General features: G+C 43.4%; 1 protein-coding gene across 2 annotated transcripts in view; it reads right to left on the reverse strand.

Annotated features, from left to right (window-relative positions):
* The window catches only part of MGAT4A (mannosyl (alpha-1,3-)-glycoprotein beta-1,4-N-acetylglucosaminyltransferase, isozyme A), a 119,931-nt gene extending 99,598 nt beyond the window's left edge, over positions 1-20,333 (reverse strand). The window contains exons 1-2 of one of the 2 annotated variants that reach the window (XM_018054899.1): positions 20,274-20,333; positions 15,446-15,766 (exon numbers count right to left, since the gene is read on the reverse strand). In XM_018054899.1, the coding sequence (XP_017910388.1) occupies positions 15,446-15,539 (94 nt within the window). In that variant the 5' untranslated portion in view covers positions 15,540-15,766; positions 20,274-20,333. The remainder of the gene's footprint in view (positions 1-15,445; positions 15,767-20,273) is intronic. The other variant, XM_018054900.1, reaches the window with a different exon arrangement.

Here is a 21,502-nt window from a genome sequence, read left to right on the forward strand (position 1 = left end):
AGATTTAGCTAATCATTACTATATTGGGATATTAACAGCCATGTTTTTTATGGATACAGGGAAATGTGGAGACAAGAATAAATGCTATAGCACTAGATTAAAGTCAGAGGGACCAGTATGAACTCATGGTGGTTTTATATATATATATGTCTATATAGATAGATAGATATAGCCTCTCTATATATACATATACGGAGAAGGCAATGGCACCCCACTCCAGTACTCTTGCCTGGAAAATCCCATGGATGGAGGAGCCTGGTGGGCTGCAGTCCATGGGGTCACTAAGAGTCGGACACGACTGAAGTGACTTAGCAGCATATATACATATATAGGTTTCCCTGGTGGCTCAGTGGTAAAGAATCCGCCTGCAATGCAGGAGCCACAGGACACTCAGGTTCGATCTCTGGGTCAGGAAGATCCCCTAGAGGAGGGCATAGCAACCTACTCCAGTCTTCTTGCCTGGAGAATCTCATGGACAGAGGAACCTGGCAGGCTACAGTCCATGGGGTCACAAACAGTCAGACCCTACTGAAGCAACTTAGCATGCACAGACGCATATAGAAATAGCCTTGCACTGTCCACTAAGAGGGACAAGAAGTGCTGGTACCACAAAGGAACAAGTCCACCAAGACTCCATTCCTCAAGACACTAGAGGCTCCTTAAAGAAATGATGACTTCCAGGGCTGGGGCAGAGAAAACACAAGGTGATCCTGGACCATACTGTGGCAATAGAAAATTAAAAATTGCTCAAAAAATGAATGGAGACTAAAGATGGTGGCTGCACATTTTGAATGTCCTAAATTATTCACTTAATAAGGTTAATTTTGTTGTATGAATTTCACCTCAACAAATTTGAAACTGAGGCAATGCTTAAGTCACAGAAGCCAACTCAAAGAGCTCCCAATGGCCACCTCTGGACAATCTAACGATAAAATAATCAATGACTGTTAAGGATTATAACCCATAGGACAAAATACATACTCATGAGTTCACACTCATATAACAAGAAATAAATAAATGAGAGAGAATAGACATCTCTTCCTTTTGGTCAAGTTCCAGTTAATAAACACAGAAGGAGTGATGGAGACAGAAAATCATATTTGGCAGAGAGCACAGTGGTGACTGCTGCAGACAAAACCCATCAATACTTGTTCAGATCTGAGTGAACGTGCGATGAGAAACAGGACATCTACTTGGTTTTAAAGACGCTTTCACAAAATACTTATTAATTACAAGGGAAAAACAGCAACGTCACAGGGGAGAAGCTTGGCAGACTGCACTTTAACCATGTGAGCAGGCTCAACGGAAGACCTGCGCACTTCAGGCACCCCTTGATGTAAGGCACTAAGGAGAACACAGTGTCACTTCTCTGGTCTTCTCACCAAAAACGCGTTACCTCGGTCTAATCGCGAGGAAGAATCAGACGAGTTCCAATTAAGGAACATTCTACCAGGTAACTGACCAAATCACTTCAGAAACGCCGAGAACAAACTAAGGAAAGTTTCCATAAAGGAGGAGGCTTCTAGGAAGATGACAGCTAAATGCAGTGTGGGGTCCTGGTCCGGATCTCAGAACAAAAGAAGGACATTAATGGGGAAAAACTGGTGAAAGCAAAATGAGCTTTGCGAATTAGACTGTTAACAGTCTCGTATCAAGGTGAATTTTTTGGCTTAGAAAATTGTACTCTGTGTTTATGTAAGCTGTTCACGTTACAGGGCATAAGGGAACTCTGCATACTACTGTGTAAATTTTTGGAAAATCTAAATTTCAGAATACGAAAGTTTAAAAAACACATTATTCTTTACCTTATTGTTTAATTTTTTTTTTTTTAGCTGTCTTCCCTCTCCTCCCAGTCCATGGGTTCACAGAGTCGGAAATGACTGAACAACTAGAACCACCACCTCTCCTCCCTTACACTACAGCAGGAATATTTCTGATATTCTCACTAAAGTAACCCAAACTTCTAGCCATGCCTGATACACAGAAAGCACTCAACAAGCACAATTACACGATTTTGGTGAGCCAGAACCATGAAAGGGCTTCCCTGAGAGCTCAGACGGTAAAGAATCTGCCTGCAATGCAGGAGACCCAGGTTCAATTCCTGGGTTGGGAAGATCCCCTGGAGAAGGAAATGGCAACCCACTCCAGTATTCTTTTTTTTTTTTTTCTTTTATTGGACTGCAAAGGGTCTTGGTTGCAGTATGTGAGATCTAGTTCCCTGACCAGGAATCAAACCCCAAACCTCTGCACTGAGCATAGAATCTTAGCATTGGACCACCAGGGAAGCCCCCTACTCCAGTATTCTTGCCTGGAGAACTCCATGGACAGAGGAGCCTGGAGGGCCTCCAGTCCATGGGGTGGCAAAGAGTTGGACACAACTGAGAGACTAACACAAAACACACACAGAACCATGAAAAGCATGCTCCAAATCCTAGATTTTCCATTAATTTTCTTTATATTCTATTTGAAAGAAGCTTTGCATAAGCAAGCTTCCAAGCGTCCCTGGTAGCTCAGATGGTGAAGAATCCGCCTGCAATGCAGGAGACCCCGGTTTGATTCCTGGGCTGGGAAGATCCCCTGGAGAAGGGAACAGCTGCCCACTCCAGTATTCTGGCCTGGAGAATTCCATGAACTATATAATCCATGGGGTCACAAAGGGTCAGACACAACTGAGCAACTTTCACTTTGCTCTTCCATAAAGAAAAGCTAAAAAAATCTACAAGCTCTGGTTCACTGTTTTGTGTCCAATGAGAATCACAATTTTAAATAAAATTATATAAAAACACAGACACCAGATACAGCAAACAAGATATGACCTCTGACCCTCTCAGGTTCCAAGGCTCCACCTTCAGTTCAGTGTGCTGAAAACACTGGGGTCCCCACAGACCTTCCTCCAGCTAGTGAGGCAGACCCAAGGCTATGGGCCCCTTCTCCTTAACTAGGGCTCAGCTCCTAAAGTGGGGGTGCCACCCAGACAGAAGCTTGTCTTTTGTCCCCACCCCATCTCCAGATCCCTGGCTTAGAAATTCTGCCAGAAGGAAAAGCAGGCCATAAAACAAATAGCTCCTAATTTTTCCAAAGGAAATCAGCTTCATTTGCGGCAGAGCACAGAGCTGTTCAAACTAAGAGCCCTCTGAAAGGCAGCGGAGGTTGGGGTGAAGGGAATGGAGAGAAGCATGGACTGAATAAAGAGGCAGCCTGTGCTGCAGGCATTTGTGGCTAGCTGGCTAAAGAGAACCAAGGAAAGCGACAGCTAGGAGGAGCATTCCTGGGGTCAGAACAAGTATCAGACACTGAACTCAGGAAGTTTCTCCAAGGGAGCCACAGTTGGATTAGTCTGTAGCAGAATGTATGTTCCAGTGCACTGGGATAAACAATTAGCCAGTAACTGGTATAGTGGTCACGGGAGGAGTCATCCCAGGATGACGGTGGGCACACCCAACTCACGCACCCCCATCCCCAAGGAGGCACCAACAGAGACTTAACCTTGAGGCGGTGAGGAGGACAGATTTCACAGAAATAATCCAGCCAGTCACTAAACAAAGAGACAAGTATTAATAAACAAGCCCTGAGGTGAGGAAGTACCCAGTGTTACTAAAATATGTTACCTAAAAAATGTCCAGTGTCAAAAAAAGAAATTATGATGTGCAAAAATATAGGAAAGAAGGACCTGTACACCAGAAAAAAAGCAGGCTGCAGAAACTCCTGCGAGCACAACTAGATACAGGATCCCAGATAAGTACTTTAAAGCAGGCATTATAACTATACTCAGAGATCTAAAAAAAAGCCCCACTAAAGAAATAAAGGAAGCCATGACAATGTTACATCAAATAAAGAATATTAAGAAACAGCAATTTTAAGAAAGAACCAGATGAAAATTCTGGAGTGGAAAAGGCCAATGACAGAAAGGAAACAGTCACCAGAAGGCTTCAACAGACTGGAACCAGCGAAAGAAAGAACCAACAGACCTGAAGACAGATCAACACGTTATACAAGCTGAAGAAAGAGGGAAAAAAGAGCAGAGCCTCAGACAAACACTGAACACCATTAAACATATCATCCTAAATGGAATGGGAATACCAAAAGCAGGGGAAAGGTTGAAAAAGATTCAAAGAAACAAATGACTGAAAAAACAATAACCTACACATCTAGGTTCAGAGGGAAGCCGGCCATCTGACGCCAAGCATGAGACAGTGTACTACACCCCAGCAAAATCACTACTCCAGGGTCTAGAGAGCCTCTTGCGTGTTGTTCTAGCCAACGATTCTTCAAATGCTCATACACACAAAGATCGATGCCTGCATAAGGTATGGTTCCTGGCAAGTTAGGAATATAACCTTTGAAAAAGGCTCTAGCACCTTCTTGCTTCAGAAGCTGCTTGCCACAATCAATAATCCCTGAGTACTGTCCACTTTTACCTACAGCCACTCTGGTCTTTATAACCTGTTCATAGGTCCCAACCTTGAGCACCGTCTCAGGTTCAATTTTTAAAACATTTACACCATTTCCTCGCCAAAGAGAATGAATTCCTTCTTCTTTTACCATCTGCTTAAACCCATCCAGCAATCTCATTTTCCCTCACTGTAAAACTACGAATCTTATGAGGGAAGCATATGGACATACAAGCTGCTGCTGATGCTCTGGGAGCAGAATGGGAGGGTTATGTGGGCCGAATCGGTGGTGGGAAGGACAAACAAGCTTCCTCCATTAAGTGCGGTGGCTTGACCCGTGGCCATGTCCACCTGCTACTGAGGCTGCAGCAATCCTGCGTCATGACCTTCAAGCAGCCAAAAGGTGCCGTACACGCCCTTGCAACGCTGCCGGCTATCCCTCCTGCCACCAAGCGCTTCCACCAATTTCCAGAAAGTTTTTCCTGTTCAGTAATGTCATCTGGAATAGCTATGCTAGAACTAGTACGCAGGCTCAAGTATACAACCGAGAGTGCCAGGCTGTGACAGCGCAGGAGCAGCAGAGAGGAGCTATCCTATGCCCGAGGTCGGGGCGGCGGCCGAGAGGAGCAACCCCACGTCCAAGGAGCGGCGGCTGCGTGGGAGGAGGAGGGCCGGGAGGAGCTACTCCACGTTCAAGGTCAGGAGAGGCGACCTTGTCCAAGGTAAGGAGCAGCAGCTGCGCTTTGCTGGAACAGCCGTGAAGAGATACCCCACGTCCAAGGTAAGAGAAACCCAAGTTAGATGGTAGGTGTTGTGAGAGGGCATCAGAGGGCAGACACACTGAAACCATAATCACAAAAAACTAGCCAATCTGATCACATGGACCACAGCCTTATCTAACTCAATGAGACTAAGCCATGCCCCTGGGGCCACCCAAGACAGACGGGTCATGGTGGAGAGGTCTGACAGAATGTGGTCCACTGGAGGAGGCAATGGCAAACCACTTCAGTATTCTTGCCTTGAGAACCCCATGAACAGTATGAAAAAGCAAAATGATAGGATACTGAAAGAGGAACTCCCCAGGTCGGTAAGTGCCCAACATGCTACTGGAGATCAGTGGAGAAATAACTCCAGAAAGAATGAAGGGACGGAGCCAAAGCAAAAACAGTACCCAGTTGTGGATGTGACTGGTGATAGAAGCAAGATCCGATGTTGTAAAGAGCAATATTGCATAGGAACCTGGAATGTCAGGTCCATGAATCAAGGCAAATTGGAAGTGTCAAACAGGAGATGACAACAGTGAACGTCCACATTCTAGGATTCAGTGAACTAAAATGGACTGGAATGGGTGAATTTAACTCAGATGACCATTATATCTACTACTGCGGGCAGGAATCCCTCAGAAGAAATGGAGAAGCCATCATGGTCAACAAAAGAGTCCAAAATGCAGTACTTGGATGCAATCTCAAAAATGACAGAATGATCTGTTCGTTTCCAAGGCAAAACATTCAGTATCACGGTAATACAAGTCTATGCCCCAACCAGTAATGCTGAAGAAGCTGAACAGTTCTATGAGGACCTACAAGACCTTTTAGAATCAACAGCCAAAAAAGATGTCCTTTACATTATAGGGGACTGGAATGCAAAAGTAGGAAGTCAAGAGATACCTGGAGTAACAGGCAAATTTGGCCTTGGAGTACAGAATGAAGCAGGGCAAAGACTGATAGAGTTTTGCCAAGAGAACGCACTGGTCATAGCAAACACCCTCTTCCAACAACACAAGGGAAGACTCTACACATGGACATCACCAGATGGTCAACACCAAAATCAGACTGATTATATTCTTTGCAGCCAAAGATGGAGAAGCTCTATACAGTCAACAAAAACAAGCCTGGGAGCTGACTGTGATCAGATCATGAACTCCTTATTGCCAAATTCAGACTTAAACTGAAGAAAGTAGGGAAAACCACTAGACCATTCAGGTATGAACTAAATCAAATTCCTTATGATTATACAGTGCAAGTGAGAAAGAGATTTAAGGGACTAGATATGATAAGACAGAGTGCCTGATGACCTATGGATGGAGGTTCATGACATTGTGCAGGAGACAGGGATCAAGACCATCCCCATGGAAAAGAAATGCAAAAAAGGAAAATGGCTGTCTGAGGAGGCCTTACAAATAGCTGTGAAAAGAAGAGAAGAGAAAAGCAAAGGAGAAAGAAAGATACAAGCATCTGAATGTAGAGTTTCAAAGAATAGCAAGGAGAGATAAGAAAGCCTTCCTCCACGCTCAATGCAAAGAAATAGAGGCAAACAACAGAATGGGAAAGACTAGAGATCTCTTCAAGAAAATCAGAGATACCAAGGGAACATTTCATGCAAAGATGGGCTCCAGAAAGGACAGAAATGGTATGGACCTAATAGAAGCAGAAGCTATTAAGAAGAGGTGGCAAGAATACACAGAAGAACTGTACAAAAAAGAGCTTCCCGACCCAGATAATCACGATGGTGTGATTACTCACCTAGAGCCAGACATCCTGCAATGTGAAATCAAGTGGGCCTTAAAAGGCATCACTACGAACAAAGCTAGTGGAGGTGATGCAATTCCAGTTGAACTACTTCAAATCCCAAAAGATGATGCTGTGAAATCTGGAAAACTCAGCAGTGGCCACAGGACTGGAAAAGGTCAGTTTTCATTCCAATCCCAAAGAAAGGCAGTGCCAAAGAATGCTCAGACTACCACACAATTGCACTCATCTCACATGCTAGTAAAGTAATGCTCAAAATTCTCCAAGCCAGGCTAAACAATATGTGAACCGTGAACTTCCAGATGTTCAAGCTGGTTTTAGAAAAGGCGGAGGAACCAGAGATCAAATTGCCAACATCCGCTGGATCACCAAAAAAGCAAGAGAGTTCCAGAAAAACATCTATTTCTGCTTTATTGACTATGCCAAAGCCTTTGACTGTGTGGATCACAATAAACTGTGGAAAAGTCTGAAAGAGACAGGAATACAAGACCACCTGATCTGCCTCTTGAGAAATCTATATGCAGGTCAGGAAGCAACAGTTAGAACTGGACATGGAACAACAGACTGGTTCCAAATAGGAAAAGGAGTATGTCAAGGCTGTATATTGTCACCCTGCTTATTTAACGTATATGCAGAGTACATCAGGAGAAATGCTGGGCTAGAAGAAGCACAAGCTGGAATCAAGATTTCCGGGAGAAACATCAATAACCTCAGATATGCAGGTGACACCACCCTTATGGCAGAAAAGTGATAAGGAACTAGAAAGCCTGTAGATAAAAGTGAAAGAGGAGAGTGAAAAAGTTGGCTTAAAGCTCAACATTCAAGCAACTAAGATCATGGCATCTGGTCCCATCACTTCATGGGAAATAGATGGGGAAACAGTGGAAACAGTGTCAGACTTTATTTTTGGGGGCTCCAAAATCACTGCTGATGGTGACTACAGCCATGAAATTAAAAGATGCTTACTCTTTGGAAGGAAAGTTATGACCAACCTAGATAGTCTATTCAAAAGCAGAGACATTACTTTGCCAACAAAGGTCCGTCTAGTCAAGGCTATGGTTTTTCCAGTGGCCATGTATGGATGTGAGAGTTGGACTGTGAAGAAAGCTGAGTGCCGAAGAATTGATGCTTTTGAACTGTGGTGTTGGAGAAGACTCTGGAGAGTCCCTTGGACCTCAAGAAGATCCAACCAGTTCATCCTAAAAGAGATCAGACCTGGATGTTCTTCGGAAGGACTGATGCTGAAGCTGAAACTCCAATACTTTGGCTACCTCATGCAAAGAGTTGACTCATTGGAAAAGACTCTGATGCTGGGAGGGATTGGGGTCAGGAGGAGAAGGGGACGACAGAGGATGAGATGGCTGGATGCCATCACCGACTTGATGGATGTGAGTTTGGACAGGAGTTGTTGATGGACAAGGAGGCCTGGTGTGCTCCGATTCATGGGGTCACAAAGAGTCGGACACGACTGATCGACTGAACTGAACTGAACACATCTAGGAGGCAAGACCCATAAACAGATACATCATCGTAAAAAGGATGAAAGTCAAACACAAGACAATCTTGAAAGCATCAAGAGAAAAATGATTTATCACTTACAAGGGGGACCCCAATAGATTAGAAGCTGACTTCTCAGCCAAAATAACAGAGGCGAGAGGCAGTGGATAACACAAAGTACTAAAAAACAAACACACAGACACACACACAGACACACACACACACACACAAAACCGTGTCAACGAAGATCCCCACATCCAGGAGAGCTATTTTTTTTAGAAAATGACAATAAACTTCACAGATTATAAGATAAACAAAAATTGTCAAGAATTCATTGCTAGCAGTCTTGCCTCATAAGAAAAAGGAAGGGAATTTCACCAGGCTGAAAACAACTGATACGAGTGATTCAAATCCACACAAACAGTCAGCAATTATATAATTGCTGATGCCCATTTTCTCCTTTCCCTCAACTGATTTATAAACTTCATAAAATGATATGTATATAATGCACTGCTGAATCTGTAATACATGGGAATGTAATAAAGTTGCTAAGAAACAGCAGAAAAAAAGGTAGAGGGAAAAAAAGCTGCTATGTGCTAAGGAAAGAATAACAGGTGGTGTAATAATTAATAATTGTAACAATGTATTCCTGGGTTTATAACATTAACAGATGTAAGGAGTGTAACAACAGTGCCAGGAAACAAAGGAGAAAAGGAATAGAGCTAATTAGGAGTAACTTTCTATATATTCTGTATGTTACTATTGTTAACTAGTATAAACTCGAATTTGAATCCAATAAGCTGAACTCTGGAATCATCACTAAAAATACTCAAAAAATAGCGAAAAATGTCACTAACGAAATGAAAGTGCTACATTAGAAAATATTCAATCAATGCAAAAAAAAAAAAAAGTAAAGCGGGAATACAGAAACAAGAAAGACATGAGGCATGAAAACTAAAGAGATGGCATCTGCACATCAAACTACGTCAGTATCATATAAATGTCAATGAATAACAGTCCAGTCTAAAGGCAGACACTATTAGGCTGGATTTTTGAAAAAGCACGATCCAACTATTTGTCATTTACAGTAGACACAACAAATGGTTATGGGGCAACTGGATAGTCACATGCAGAAGAATGGAATGGGTCCTTTACACCACATACAAAAACTAACTTGGAATTGATTAAAGCCCTAATGTAAGAGCAAAGCATGCAGCGCGTGGGGTTGCAGAGAGCCGGACACGACTGAGCAGCTGAGCGGAAGAGCACAGCAAAGCGTCGGAGCAGCTTCATGCTCTTAGATTCGGCAGTGGACTCTCAGATATGGTGCCAAGAGGACAGGCAACAACAACAAAGCCAGACTGGACTCCATCGAAATTTAGAACTTCCGCACTTCACAGAACACCATCAAGAATATGAAAGGACAACTCAAGAATCATAGAAACTATTTGTAAACCACATTTCTTACAAGGAACTTGTATCTAGAAAGGACTTTTTCTTTTTCCCCCTTTTAAATACTGAAATATAGCCAATGTACAGTATGTTAGTTCCAGACGTACGACACAGGGATCTGACAATCAAATACATTATTATTTCATAATAATTAGGACAAGTCTATGACACTACCATACAAAACCAGTAGAGTATTACTATTTTCCTTATGCTATGTTACATTCCTGTGACTTAACTGTAAGCTTGTAGCATTGCTGAGTATGTTGGCTGTCTGTCATGTACAGCCTTTATTACACTGAGGTATCTTCCCTCTATGCCCACTCTGTTGAGAGTTTTTATCATAAATGGATGTTGAACTTTATCAAAATATTTTTCTGTATCTGTTGAGATGATCATATGACTTTTATCCTTAATGTTTCTAATGTGGTCTATCATGTTGATTATGATGTATGAAACTTTTAATGTACTGTTGATTCAGTTTGCTAATAATCTGTTGAGGATTTTTACATCTATGTTCATCCAGGATACTGGCCTATAATTTTGCGTGTGTGATATTTTTGCCTGGTTTGGGTACCAGGGTAGTACTAGCCTCATAGACTGAATTTGAAAATGTTCCTTCCTCTTCAACTTTCTGGAATACTTCGAGAAGTATTTAAATGTTTCTTTAAACGTTTGGTAGAACTCACCTGTGAAGCTACCTGATCCTGGACATTTGTTCTTCTGGAGTTTTTTTTTTTTTAATTACTGATTTAACTTCATTAAGGTAATCAGTTTGGTCAGATTTTCTATTTCTTCCTGATTCAATCTTGGAAGACTGGATGTTTCTAGGAATTTATCCATTATTTCTAGGTTGTGCAATTTGCTAACATACAAATTTTCACAGCAATCTCTTACATTTTATATTTCTGTATTATCAGTTGTAACTTCTCTTTCATTTTTAATTTTATTTGGGCCTTCTTTTATTCTTGAGGAGTCCAGCTCAAGGTTTATTGATTTTATCTTTTCAAAGGACCAGATCTTAGTTTCTTTCATTCATATTTGCTGCTGCTTTTTTCATCTCTATTTCATTTACTCCCACTCTGATCTTTATTATTTCCTTACTTGTACTAACTTGGGGCTTTGTTATTCTTTTTCTAGTTCTTTATGTGTAAGGTTAGATTGTTTGAGATTGTTACTGTTTCCCAAGGTAAGCCTGTATTGCTATACACTTCCCTCTTAGAAATGTCTTCTCTGTGTCCCATAAATCTTGGAATGCTCTGTTTCCATCTTCATTTGTCTCAAGGTATATTTTTATTTCCTGTTTTTGTTTCCACTGATTGTTTAGTAGCATATTGTTTAGACTCCACGCATTTTTTTTTTTCCCAGTAGTTGATTCCTAGTCTCATACTGCAGTGGTCAGAAAAGGTGCTTAATATGATTTAAATCTTCTTAAATTTTCTGAGACTTGCTTTGTGGCCTAGCATATGATCTGTCGTGGAGAATACTGATTATACGCACACTTGAGAAGAATGAGTATTCTGCTCTTTTGGAGTTGAAAGTCCTATATATATTTAATCCATCTGACCTAATGTGCCATTTAATGCCAATGTTTCCTTATTGATCCTCTGTCTGGATGATCTATCCACATTGATTTAAGTGGGGTATTAAAGTTCCCTACTCACTATATTGTTAATTACTCCCTTTACGTCTGTTAATAACCACTTTATGTATTTAGGTGTTCCTATGTTGGGTACCCCATGGACAGAGGAGTCTGGCAGGCTACAGTCCATAGGGTCATAAAGAGTTGGACATGACTGAAATGACAGCACACTTTTTTTTATTCCACTCCCTCATTTTACATTTTTGATCTCATCTTTTATATATTTTTACTTTGTCCACTTCCTAATTATTGTGTCCATATTTTATTGATAGTTATATGATTTTACTAGCTTTGTCTTTTAACCTTCATATTAGATATATAGGTGGTTGATCCACTACCCTTACTGTATTTTTGCCTTAGAATAGATACTGAATTCTTAAAGTTTAAATTTTTTAAAAAAAATTTAAATAGGCAAAGACCCTGAATAGACATTTTTTTCTGAAGAAGATATACAAATGGCTAATAAGTACATAAAAAGATGCTAGATATTATTAGAAATACAAATAAAAACCACAATGATAAACTACTTCACTACTACTAGGACAGTTCAGTTCAGTTCAGTCGCTCAGTCGTGTCCGACTCTTTGCGACCCCATGAATCGCAGCATGCCAGGCCTCCCTGTCCATCACCAACTCCCGGAGTTCACTCAGACTCATGTCCATTGAGTCAAGTAGAATCCAAAAGCCAGGAAACATGTATCATCAAGAATGTAAAGAAATTGTAACCCTCATATCCTGTTAGAGGAAATGCACAATGGTCCAGCTTCTTTGGGAAAAAAGTCTGGCAGCTCCTCAAGTGATTAAATATAGAGTTTCCACATGACCCAGCAGTTCTACTTCTAGATAAAAAGAAATGAAAATACATGTCCACAGAGAAACACGTGCATGAATGTTAGGTATTCCTTAGGACAGGGGTCTAAGATGTCCAGTTTCTGGGCTGTGCTTGACCAAAATAGGAAATTCATCAGGAGAACCATCCCCCCTCAACACACACACACGTGTAAGACATGCAATTATTCTCATCCCACCCTCACACCTGCTCACAACTTTCCCACTGTGCTTTCCACATATTTGGAATTCTGTCTCATTTTTTAATGTGAGAGTCCAGTATACCCTGCAGAAACTTGTACCCTGGCCTGAACGCCAGCTTTCCTAGTGGAGTTACTAATATCTTCTCCAAATTATGCCAATCCCATGGACCAGCTCATTTATTCTTTTGAGTGGCAAATGAAGACCTAGGATGAATATGATAGGGAGAACACTGGGATCACTAGCTGAACCCTGGGATAGTCCTGGAACCCTATCTGCCAACCACAATGAATACCTTACAATTCCAAAGCACAAATACTCCACACTCCCTCAGAGCTTCATGAAAGTAAAGGCAGCCCCCTCTACCTGCCATGCCCACTCTCCCCTAATCCGCCTGGTCTCTGCTCTTCTGCGCAGCAGACCAATAGCTAAGAGAATCATCTCTGGAACCAGCTTGACCGAGTTTAAACTCCACTCTTCCACTTAATGTACGACCCTGACAAGTTTCTTACACTCAGCCTTGGTTTCCTCATCTATAGGAAGTGAGTAATCATACTTCCTAGGGTTGTTATGAGGATTAAATGAGACTATGTTATTGTTTCATAACATATAATATGCACTGTGTTACTGCTCTATCTATCAGATGGTATCACATTTTTTTACTTGCACCTTCCCCTACTGGTTCTTGGGATTTCCAAAGATGCGTAGTTTCTCCTTCCTTTTCATATTTACAGCCTGTAACACAGAGATAGGCATGAGGTAGGTACAGGAAAGGGAGTGATGCATACATGAAAAATAAGAACTCTGAGTCCAGCAACATCTAGCGATTACGGAAACCACGCTTTCAACATAAAAAGCAGAGCATGTGGTTTATGAGCATACAAGAATTAAACATCTGAAATGAGGCCGGCTCTGGAAAATCCAGGCTGACTGCCAGAACCATCTAGAAAGAATCCAAATGCTCAGCAGTTAGAGTGGTTACATAAACGATGTCATTAAAGCACAGGGGATTTTACATAAGCACGACAGGAGACCTCTGTTGATAACTGAAAGAGTTCAGACAAAACACCAAGCAGAAAAACAGAGCAGAAAAACATGCACAGGAGGATTACAGCCCTGCCCAGAGCGAGAGCTGAAGCAGAGACTGTGTGTGTCTCTAACACCACATTCCTTCCCATTCTGGGGACAAAACCTGTACATTCAATCAATATTGATTCTAAAGACAGCCTACCACACACAAAAACAGTGCTTATTAATGGCTTTACCTAAGAAATAAGATAAATGGAATGGAGATTCCAAAAGTGTTAACGCTTTAAATAAGACACAGTTAAAAGGGTCAAGTTTCTGTTAGTATAATTTTCTGGGTAGATAAGTTCCCTGATAAGAAAAAATTTCATATACTCTTATGATTAACTCTTTTATTTTCTAAGTTGACCACTAAAGCAAGTCATCTGTTCTGCTCACGTCAGGGCCAAGCAATAGTTTGATTAACTACTCTAAGTTCTTCCTAAGTAAGTCTTCTCCTTTTGGTATGATTAAAAAATGAAATCTAAAATGTATATATTTGTCTGCAAAGAAGAACGATCTTCAGTAAGTGTTTCATTCATTTTCCCCCCAAAGAATGCCTTCCAAAATTAGAGCCCAATGCAAAGAAAGAGAAAAACAATATTAAATTTGCTCAAAGCACAGAGTACATTTGCCTGCTTATATCAGCTTATTTCATGAATATATGCACACTGATACAGATATATACATATCTACACACACACCAGAGAAAAATTAATAGAGAATAAAGTTACCTTCATGCAAGTCAATAATGCCAACAATAGCACCTTTTGATAACCAAGTGATGATTACTACTCTACCCTGACTCTAACAGATCTCCATTCTTCTTGCCATTAATATTTCCTAGATTAACATGAGGAAAAGAGATATGTAAAAAGAAGAGGTAGGAGACTTCCCTGGTGGTCCAGTAGTTAAGAATTCACCTGCCAGCGCAGGGGACTGGGGTTCAACCTCCGGTCTGGGAAGGTCCCGCATGCTGCGGTACAGCTAAGCCTGTGCACCCACAGCCCACACTCTGCAACAAGCCACTCCAAGAGAAGTCCAGGCACTGCGTCTAGAGGAGCCCCTGCTCACTGCAACTGGAGAAAGCCCACAGGCTGCAGTCTACATGGCTGCAACTAGGGCAGCCATAAACAAACTATTTATTTAAAAGTCTACAAATAATAAAAATGGGGTAGGAATTTACTGTAAATATTTTCCAAAAAAAGCAAAGAAACACATTATCCTTCAATACAGTTCCAATCTCTAAACAGATAACCTTCCTTAAAAACACAGTTCAATAGTCTCAACAGAATTAATTTTTAAAATTTCAGATTGGAATTTCTCACCCACTTCAAAAATACTTTTGCCTAAAGAGCAACCTATCAACACATACGGTTTAAATAATTAACTACACAGCACCAAATCATTAGGATAATCAGCATATAAATTTCATGAAGCCACTGTGTCCTTTTAAGTGTTTCATACAACATCCGGTACAAGGAAGCTTATTAAACATTGATGATGTTTAATAATAAAAAATAAAACACCAAAATGAAAGTCTTCATTACTCAACTTGGCTGTCATTTATAATACAAACTGCTGATGAGCATGTTTCTACACGAGCAATTACAAGAAATCAAGAAACAAAGCAAACCCCATTCAAATGAGAAATTTTGTCTCCTCTGTCCAAGAATACTGTTTCAACTGTTTCATTTCGGTGTCAGAAAGAAACTGGCAGGCCGCCAGCAGATAGCTTGAAACATGCAGCCTGTAGGCGCATTCAACTCAGAGCATTTATGCACCATTGACAAAGCAAAAAACCAACCACACTCCATGCACGTTTTTTGGAGACGTTTTCCTTACCTTTCCCATTTTGCCATGTCGTATACCAAGATAAAGTGAGGAACGAGGTGATAAATGCTAAAACAGTGGCTACAGTTCCATTTCGGAGCCTCATCTCATTTCACCATCACACTGGTTCATATGTTTATGATGATAACCAAGTCCGTTTCTTTTTATCCTGAAGTCAAGCAAGCCCAGTACTCCTGGCTCGGGGCCAACTGAAACAATCAATAGGAGAGGTTCATTTCAGATGCTCAGCAGAACTAGTCTGGCAGCCACACCATCCACAATTACTATTCAGGACTGTCTGCAGGGTCTTCATAGGTGGATGCTTCTTTCTCCCTATTCAAGGGGAAAAGAGAAAGAAAAACTTGCTCAAGGATGCAAAATACAGGTTTCTTCATTTATCAGTCACTGTTACAAACAGATTCTTGGCTGGGCTACACTGTATCTGTAAAGATTACCCCCCACACCCAAATGACTCATGTGATATCCTTGAGTGATACGGTTCTCCAGGGGAAAAAAGCTTTCAACTATACTCCCTGCTCGTTGGTTCTGTTGTGTCTGTGGAAAGAGAGGCATGGTTACTTATGTAAAGGAAGAAGTGGTGGGGCCCATGAGAACTCTAATGATCACACAATGGTTCCTGAGGAACATTCTTCACTCTCCACAATCCTCCTATTGCACAATAATAGTTAATGGTTCAAAATTTTTAAAGAAAACAGACAACTTACAAGAGTCAAAAGCCCCTAGGTCCTAGATCCAGCCCCACCATTACTTGCGTGACTTCAGGCATGTCAATTATCTCGGCTTTGTGGTTTCATCCAGGAACTGAGAAAGCTAACTGTCTCAGCTCCTCCTGTTCTCATAAATAATAAAAAGGTTACAGTGATGACTGCTACTGATCATCATCATAAGATAAATATAGTTTTTCCAACAATTAACCTACTCCCCAGGTGTAAACTGGAATTATTTTGGCATTTTGAAAACATGGCAATCCAATCAGGATAGCACAGGACCAGGATTAACCAACCACTGAGCACTGCTTTAACTCAGGAGGCCTGGAGATCACCTCCCATCCAGCAAACCTGTTCAGAAAATGGAATGAGGTGGTCTAGTGGTTGAGAATCTGGGTCAGGGCTTTGATCCCTTGTCTGATAGGATGCCACGTTCCGCAAAGCAGCTGAGTCAATGCCCCACAGTAACTACTGAGCCCATGCACTCCAAATACTGAAGCCTACGAACCCTGGAGCCCATGCTCCCCAGCAACAGAAGCCACCTCAACAAGAAGCCCGCACACCGCAACTAAAGGGAGTAGCCCCCACCGGCCACAACTAGAGAAAGCCTGCTTGAAGCAACAGAAACCCAGCACAGCCAAAAATAAATAAATCTTTTTAGAAAGAAAATAGAATGAAATCATGTCCCTGGAAGTACTTAAGCAGAGTCACCTAGTACAATTCTAGGTTCTCAATAAATGTTAACTGTATTAATAAAAACAAATAAAACCAAAAACCTGCAGCCAGTCACTGGTTTAGGCCTCTCTGCACAAAACTAATTTCATTCCCTCAGGGCATATCAGGCCAGACAAGATGTGCATTGATTCCTGGTGGCCCCGGGGGACCACGAGATGCACTTGGCAATCCACTACATGTCACTCCAGTAGGGGGAGTTAATGCAACTCCAAAAAGGCCTGGGAAGCCCGAGGGACAATTCTCTCTGACTAAAGCAGCCATTTGTAGGCAATTCAGAAATTACCATCTCAGCTGGTTTGTAAAACTGACCGTGGCTAGAAACCTCCACTAGTGAGAAAAGATCATGTGGATTAATGATGATGATGAGACACTACAACTCACTAAGCATTTCCTCACGCGCTCTACATCTTCCCAACTCCTGTGAGGCAGGCACTGCTAGCCCTACCGTACACACAATGAAATGAACCCAGAGAAGGAACCCTAATTTGCATGACTCCAAAGTCCAAGTTCTCATCCCGCCCCCACCCTCTGCCCCTCTGCACCGCAGTCCCGTGAAAAGAAGCTCCAGGGGCACTCCAAGCCTCAGGTTACACTGGAGAATCTTCCCGAGGTGTTATCTTTACCCAACAGTTTAAAGTGTGAATTAAAAAAAAAAAAAATTAGACTACAACAAATTCGGATCTATTATGGAATAAACTGCAAAATTCACAGGCAACTTCACAGTTTCAACTTAAAACCTGAATGAATTTCTCACTTCCTATACCCTGGGCTGGGCCCTCCTCTCCCCTACTCACCCAAGCAGCCTGTGAACCCTCCTTGACCAGCAGCTCTGTAGTACTGATATAATATTCTAGAGGCACTGAACTTCCTACTACTTCCTCGCTTCCCCTTACTCTCTGCAATCAAGAATTTCCAAAGATACTCTCGCATTCAAATTATGATTATTTTCTAAAACCAAAGTTATTCACCTAACATATCCATGTCAACAGTCTTCATGGTGAAATCCCAAAATTTCAACTCAATTCCATAAGTACCTAATATACTGTCTTATTAACATATCAATAGGCACTCAAGGGACTTCCCTGGTGGTCCAGTGGCTGCCTCTGTGCTCCCAATGCAGGGGGCCAGGGTTTGATCCCGGTCCGGGAACAAGATCCCACATGCTGTAACTAAGACTCAGCACAGCCAGATAATTTTTTTTTAAAGCACTTAATGATTCTGATTATTAAAAAATGAAGGGTTAACTCAGTGAATTATGGAATTTTAATTTTTTCATGGCATTATATGAAGATGCAAGTAACTTTTTGTTGCTATAGCCCCACCTGAGCCCCACTTTACTTCAAAAAAGATACTGTCCTGATAAGAGATCCAGATTATTAGAATAAACATTCAATCAGTAATCACAGGAAAGGGGAAGTGAAGAAGTAGAAAATGAAAGATTTTTTGAAACACAGTTTTATTAAATACTTATTTGTATGAAAGTCAGCATAAATGGGTAGAGAGACAACTAAAAGTGTGTGAACTCTATAATGAAAGTAGATTATAGATACAGTATTGGTAACATGAAAAACATAAGGAATATTAAATATTGGATCCAGAAGTTATTCATATCTGGTTTGAAGAAAATGCAAATAATAAACTCTACCAACAAACAGGACCTGAAATTCAGCAAGACAAATACTAGGGCATTTTACTCAGCATATTGTCATACATTTTTAATCAGGGTTTCCACACTAATAAAGTTTAGTTGCATCATTAAAGAGCAAAACCAGTGATCCCTATGCTCTCAAACCAGGAGAGGTAGTTCATATAGCCAAGAGCCCTCTGGGTTGACTAACTGCCTAAGGCAGAAGTGACCCCTATTTGTTGTCAGCGTCCCCGCTCACAAAAATTTCAATCTAACACCTTGAGGCTCTCTGAGACTATCACTTAACACATCGGAATCCTTGACAACAAAAAGGCAGTGGCTAAAGTTACTGGTCATCTTCTCCATCCTGACAAAGATGTTTCGAACTTTCAACTCCAGATCTCAGGCTGGAAAAAAATCTGTTTTATTAACAGTCTTTTCAGGGCTGCAGTCCTATGTTATTATTAGATACATAACCTTTGATTTTAAAGTGTTCTCCGAAATAGTATGATCCACGGCTAAAAATGCTTGACATATGATTTCACTGTCATTCCAGACAGAACAGGGGTGCCTGAAGAAAAGGCACCCTCATGAATACCATGATGTAAGCCCTGTAACTTTATTCAGCGCGGTTTTGTTAAAATTCATTGGTTTTATATTTATAATAGGATTTCTATTTTTCCTTAATACAGCTTACATAACTTCATCGTCCTGTGCGTTTTCAGATTTACACGGTGCGGCTAAAGAAACCTTTGTTAGGATAACCTGTTAATGACAGTGTTGTTGTTTTTTAACATTCAGGAAAAGAAAGATAAGCCATTAAACGCATATTATTCACTTCTAAATTTAGCTTCTAAATTCAAACGAACGACGTTGCCATTTTCTTTGGCCAGAAGTCGTCCGACAGCAAAAGCACAACAGCAAAATATATGGAGAGGACTGAAAACAGACACTGCGCCTGCTTCTATTTCGCAATCCGGATTGTAAGCAATGAGCGGGATCCAGAGAAACACTCGCTGCGAGAAATAAAAAGCGGGCGCGCGAGTGGTCTGACTGCCAGCTCATAAAACACGCCTTCCCGCTGTCACCTGGTGGTACCCTCAGTGGAATCACCCGGCCCGACCCGAGGATCCCACTCGCAGCTTCCTCGATAGCGAGGAACTGGAGGCCTGGGGATGGGGGTGCGCTTACACAGAGGACCCCCAGGTCTTGACTTTGTAGGAAAATTCGCCAGAACGGTGCACGCCTTGGCAGCAACCCCGGCCCGCCTCGCCCCCGCCCCACCTGCCCCGCGGCCCCGGGACGCCGCCGACTCCGGGACGGGCGTGAGCCCTGCGGCAGTCCCGCGAGCAACTCTGCCTCACCCCCCAAACCCCCACTTTCCTTCACTTTGCCCCAAAGTCAGCGAGCCCCGCCGCGCCACGGAGCGCCGAGAGCGCACCAGGCGCCCGGTCGGCCACCGAGGGAGCGCGCGGCACCGAGGGGCTGCGGCGGCGGAGCGGGGCTGACGGCGCGCCCAGGACGGCCCGGCCCGCGCCCGCCCCCGAGGCCCAGCCCGCCCGCGCCCCGAGACGGCCCCGCAGCAGCCGGAGGCGCACGGGCTCCGGGCCCGGCCGCGGCGCCCGCGGCTCCGTTACCAGCAGGTGGATCTCCCGCGACCCGGCGCCGCCCCTCCATCCCGCGCCCTCCGCGCAGCCGCCCTGCGCCCCAGCTCGCAGCTGCCCGCATGCCGCCGCCGCGAACCCCTCACCCGCCGCCGGCGCTGCCAGTCCTGCCGCGGCCGCCGACGAGCCGCCACCGAGCCGCCGCCGGGCGCCCCCGCCTCCCCGCGCGGCTCCGCCCCGCCGCCGGAGCGCCGCGGCCCCCGCGCGCGGCCCCGCCCGGGACCCCGCCAGCCATTGGCCGCCTGTGCCGTCCCCCGGGCGCCCCCGCGCGGCCCAGCCGCCGGCCGGAGGCCCGGCCCGGTTGTCATTATAGGGGCGCCGCCTCGCAGCCTGTACCGTTCTCGTGAGATCTCCCCGCTTCACTCACTGTCGCCGCCGGGTCTAGAGCGGCGTCTCCGGCCCGGGCTCTACGCGCTCGGCGGCGCCGGGCCGCCACATCTGGCTTTAATCCTCTCGGGCGTGTGCGCGGAGGCAGCTCAGGCTGCCAACAAAAGGCCCCGGGGAGCCCCCGGCCTCCGCCTGGCGCGCGACCCGACCACCCGGGCTGCTGCGGCCTCAGCGCCTTCCCCCAACGGCGGTCCGCAACCCGCCGCACCCCCCTGGGCAGCATTCCCAGTGACCGGTCCCGGGCCAGCTCCCGCCCTAATCCAGCAAGAGCTTCCGAGGCTCCTCACCCACTGTCTCTGGCCCTCGCGACATCCCCACTAATGGGCATTATTATCCTCAGTTTACCGACCAAGAGACCAGGACTAGCTTTAGCAACTAGCAAGAAGATAAATAAACTAGGGTTTAAATGCAGATCATTTGAGTGCTAAAGCTGCTGATTTTCCCACTACACCACGCTCTCCTGTCCCTTTCTCGCAAGCTCCATGTCCTAATCTATCACCATTTCTGTAAAGTTGGAAGTTAACTTGAGAACCAGATAGATGATCATCTATTGAGAGGTCTGAGTGGTCTGCCTGTTTTTCTTAGTATCCTTTGGTACTAGGACTTGGGTTAGTAACTGGCTTGAGGGCCAGATTTCCTATAGTCTATGACAAAGACAATACCTAGTAGCAAGCTGGCAAAAATTTCATGACCAGATGTAAGTAATAAAGGCTGAAACCTACTCGGATACAACCTTTGATACATTGATATATCTTGCCTGACATATGTCTTGGGAATGGAAAGCCCAAAGCTTTCTATTTGGTGTACAATGCTCAATGACAGGCAATTTCCATACAGAAGAAAGCACTAGCATTTAACAAAGCCATGTCCACAAGACTGGCCAAAAGATTAAATTGCCCAGGGAGCTCCCCATTCTATGGGAAGGAAA

The sequence above is a fragment of the Capra hircus genome, chromosome 11, assembly GCF_001704415.2.
Source record: "Capra hircus breed San Clemente chromosome 11, ASM170441v1, whole genome shotgun sequence".
In the NCBI taxonomy this organism is placed as follows: domain Eukaryota; kingdom Metazoa; phylum Chordata; class Mammalia; order Artiodactyla; family Bovidae; genus Capra; species Capra hircus.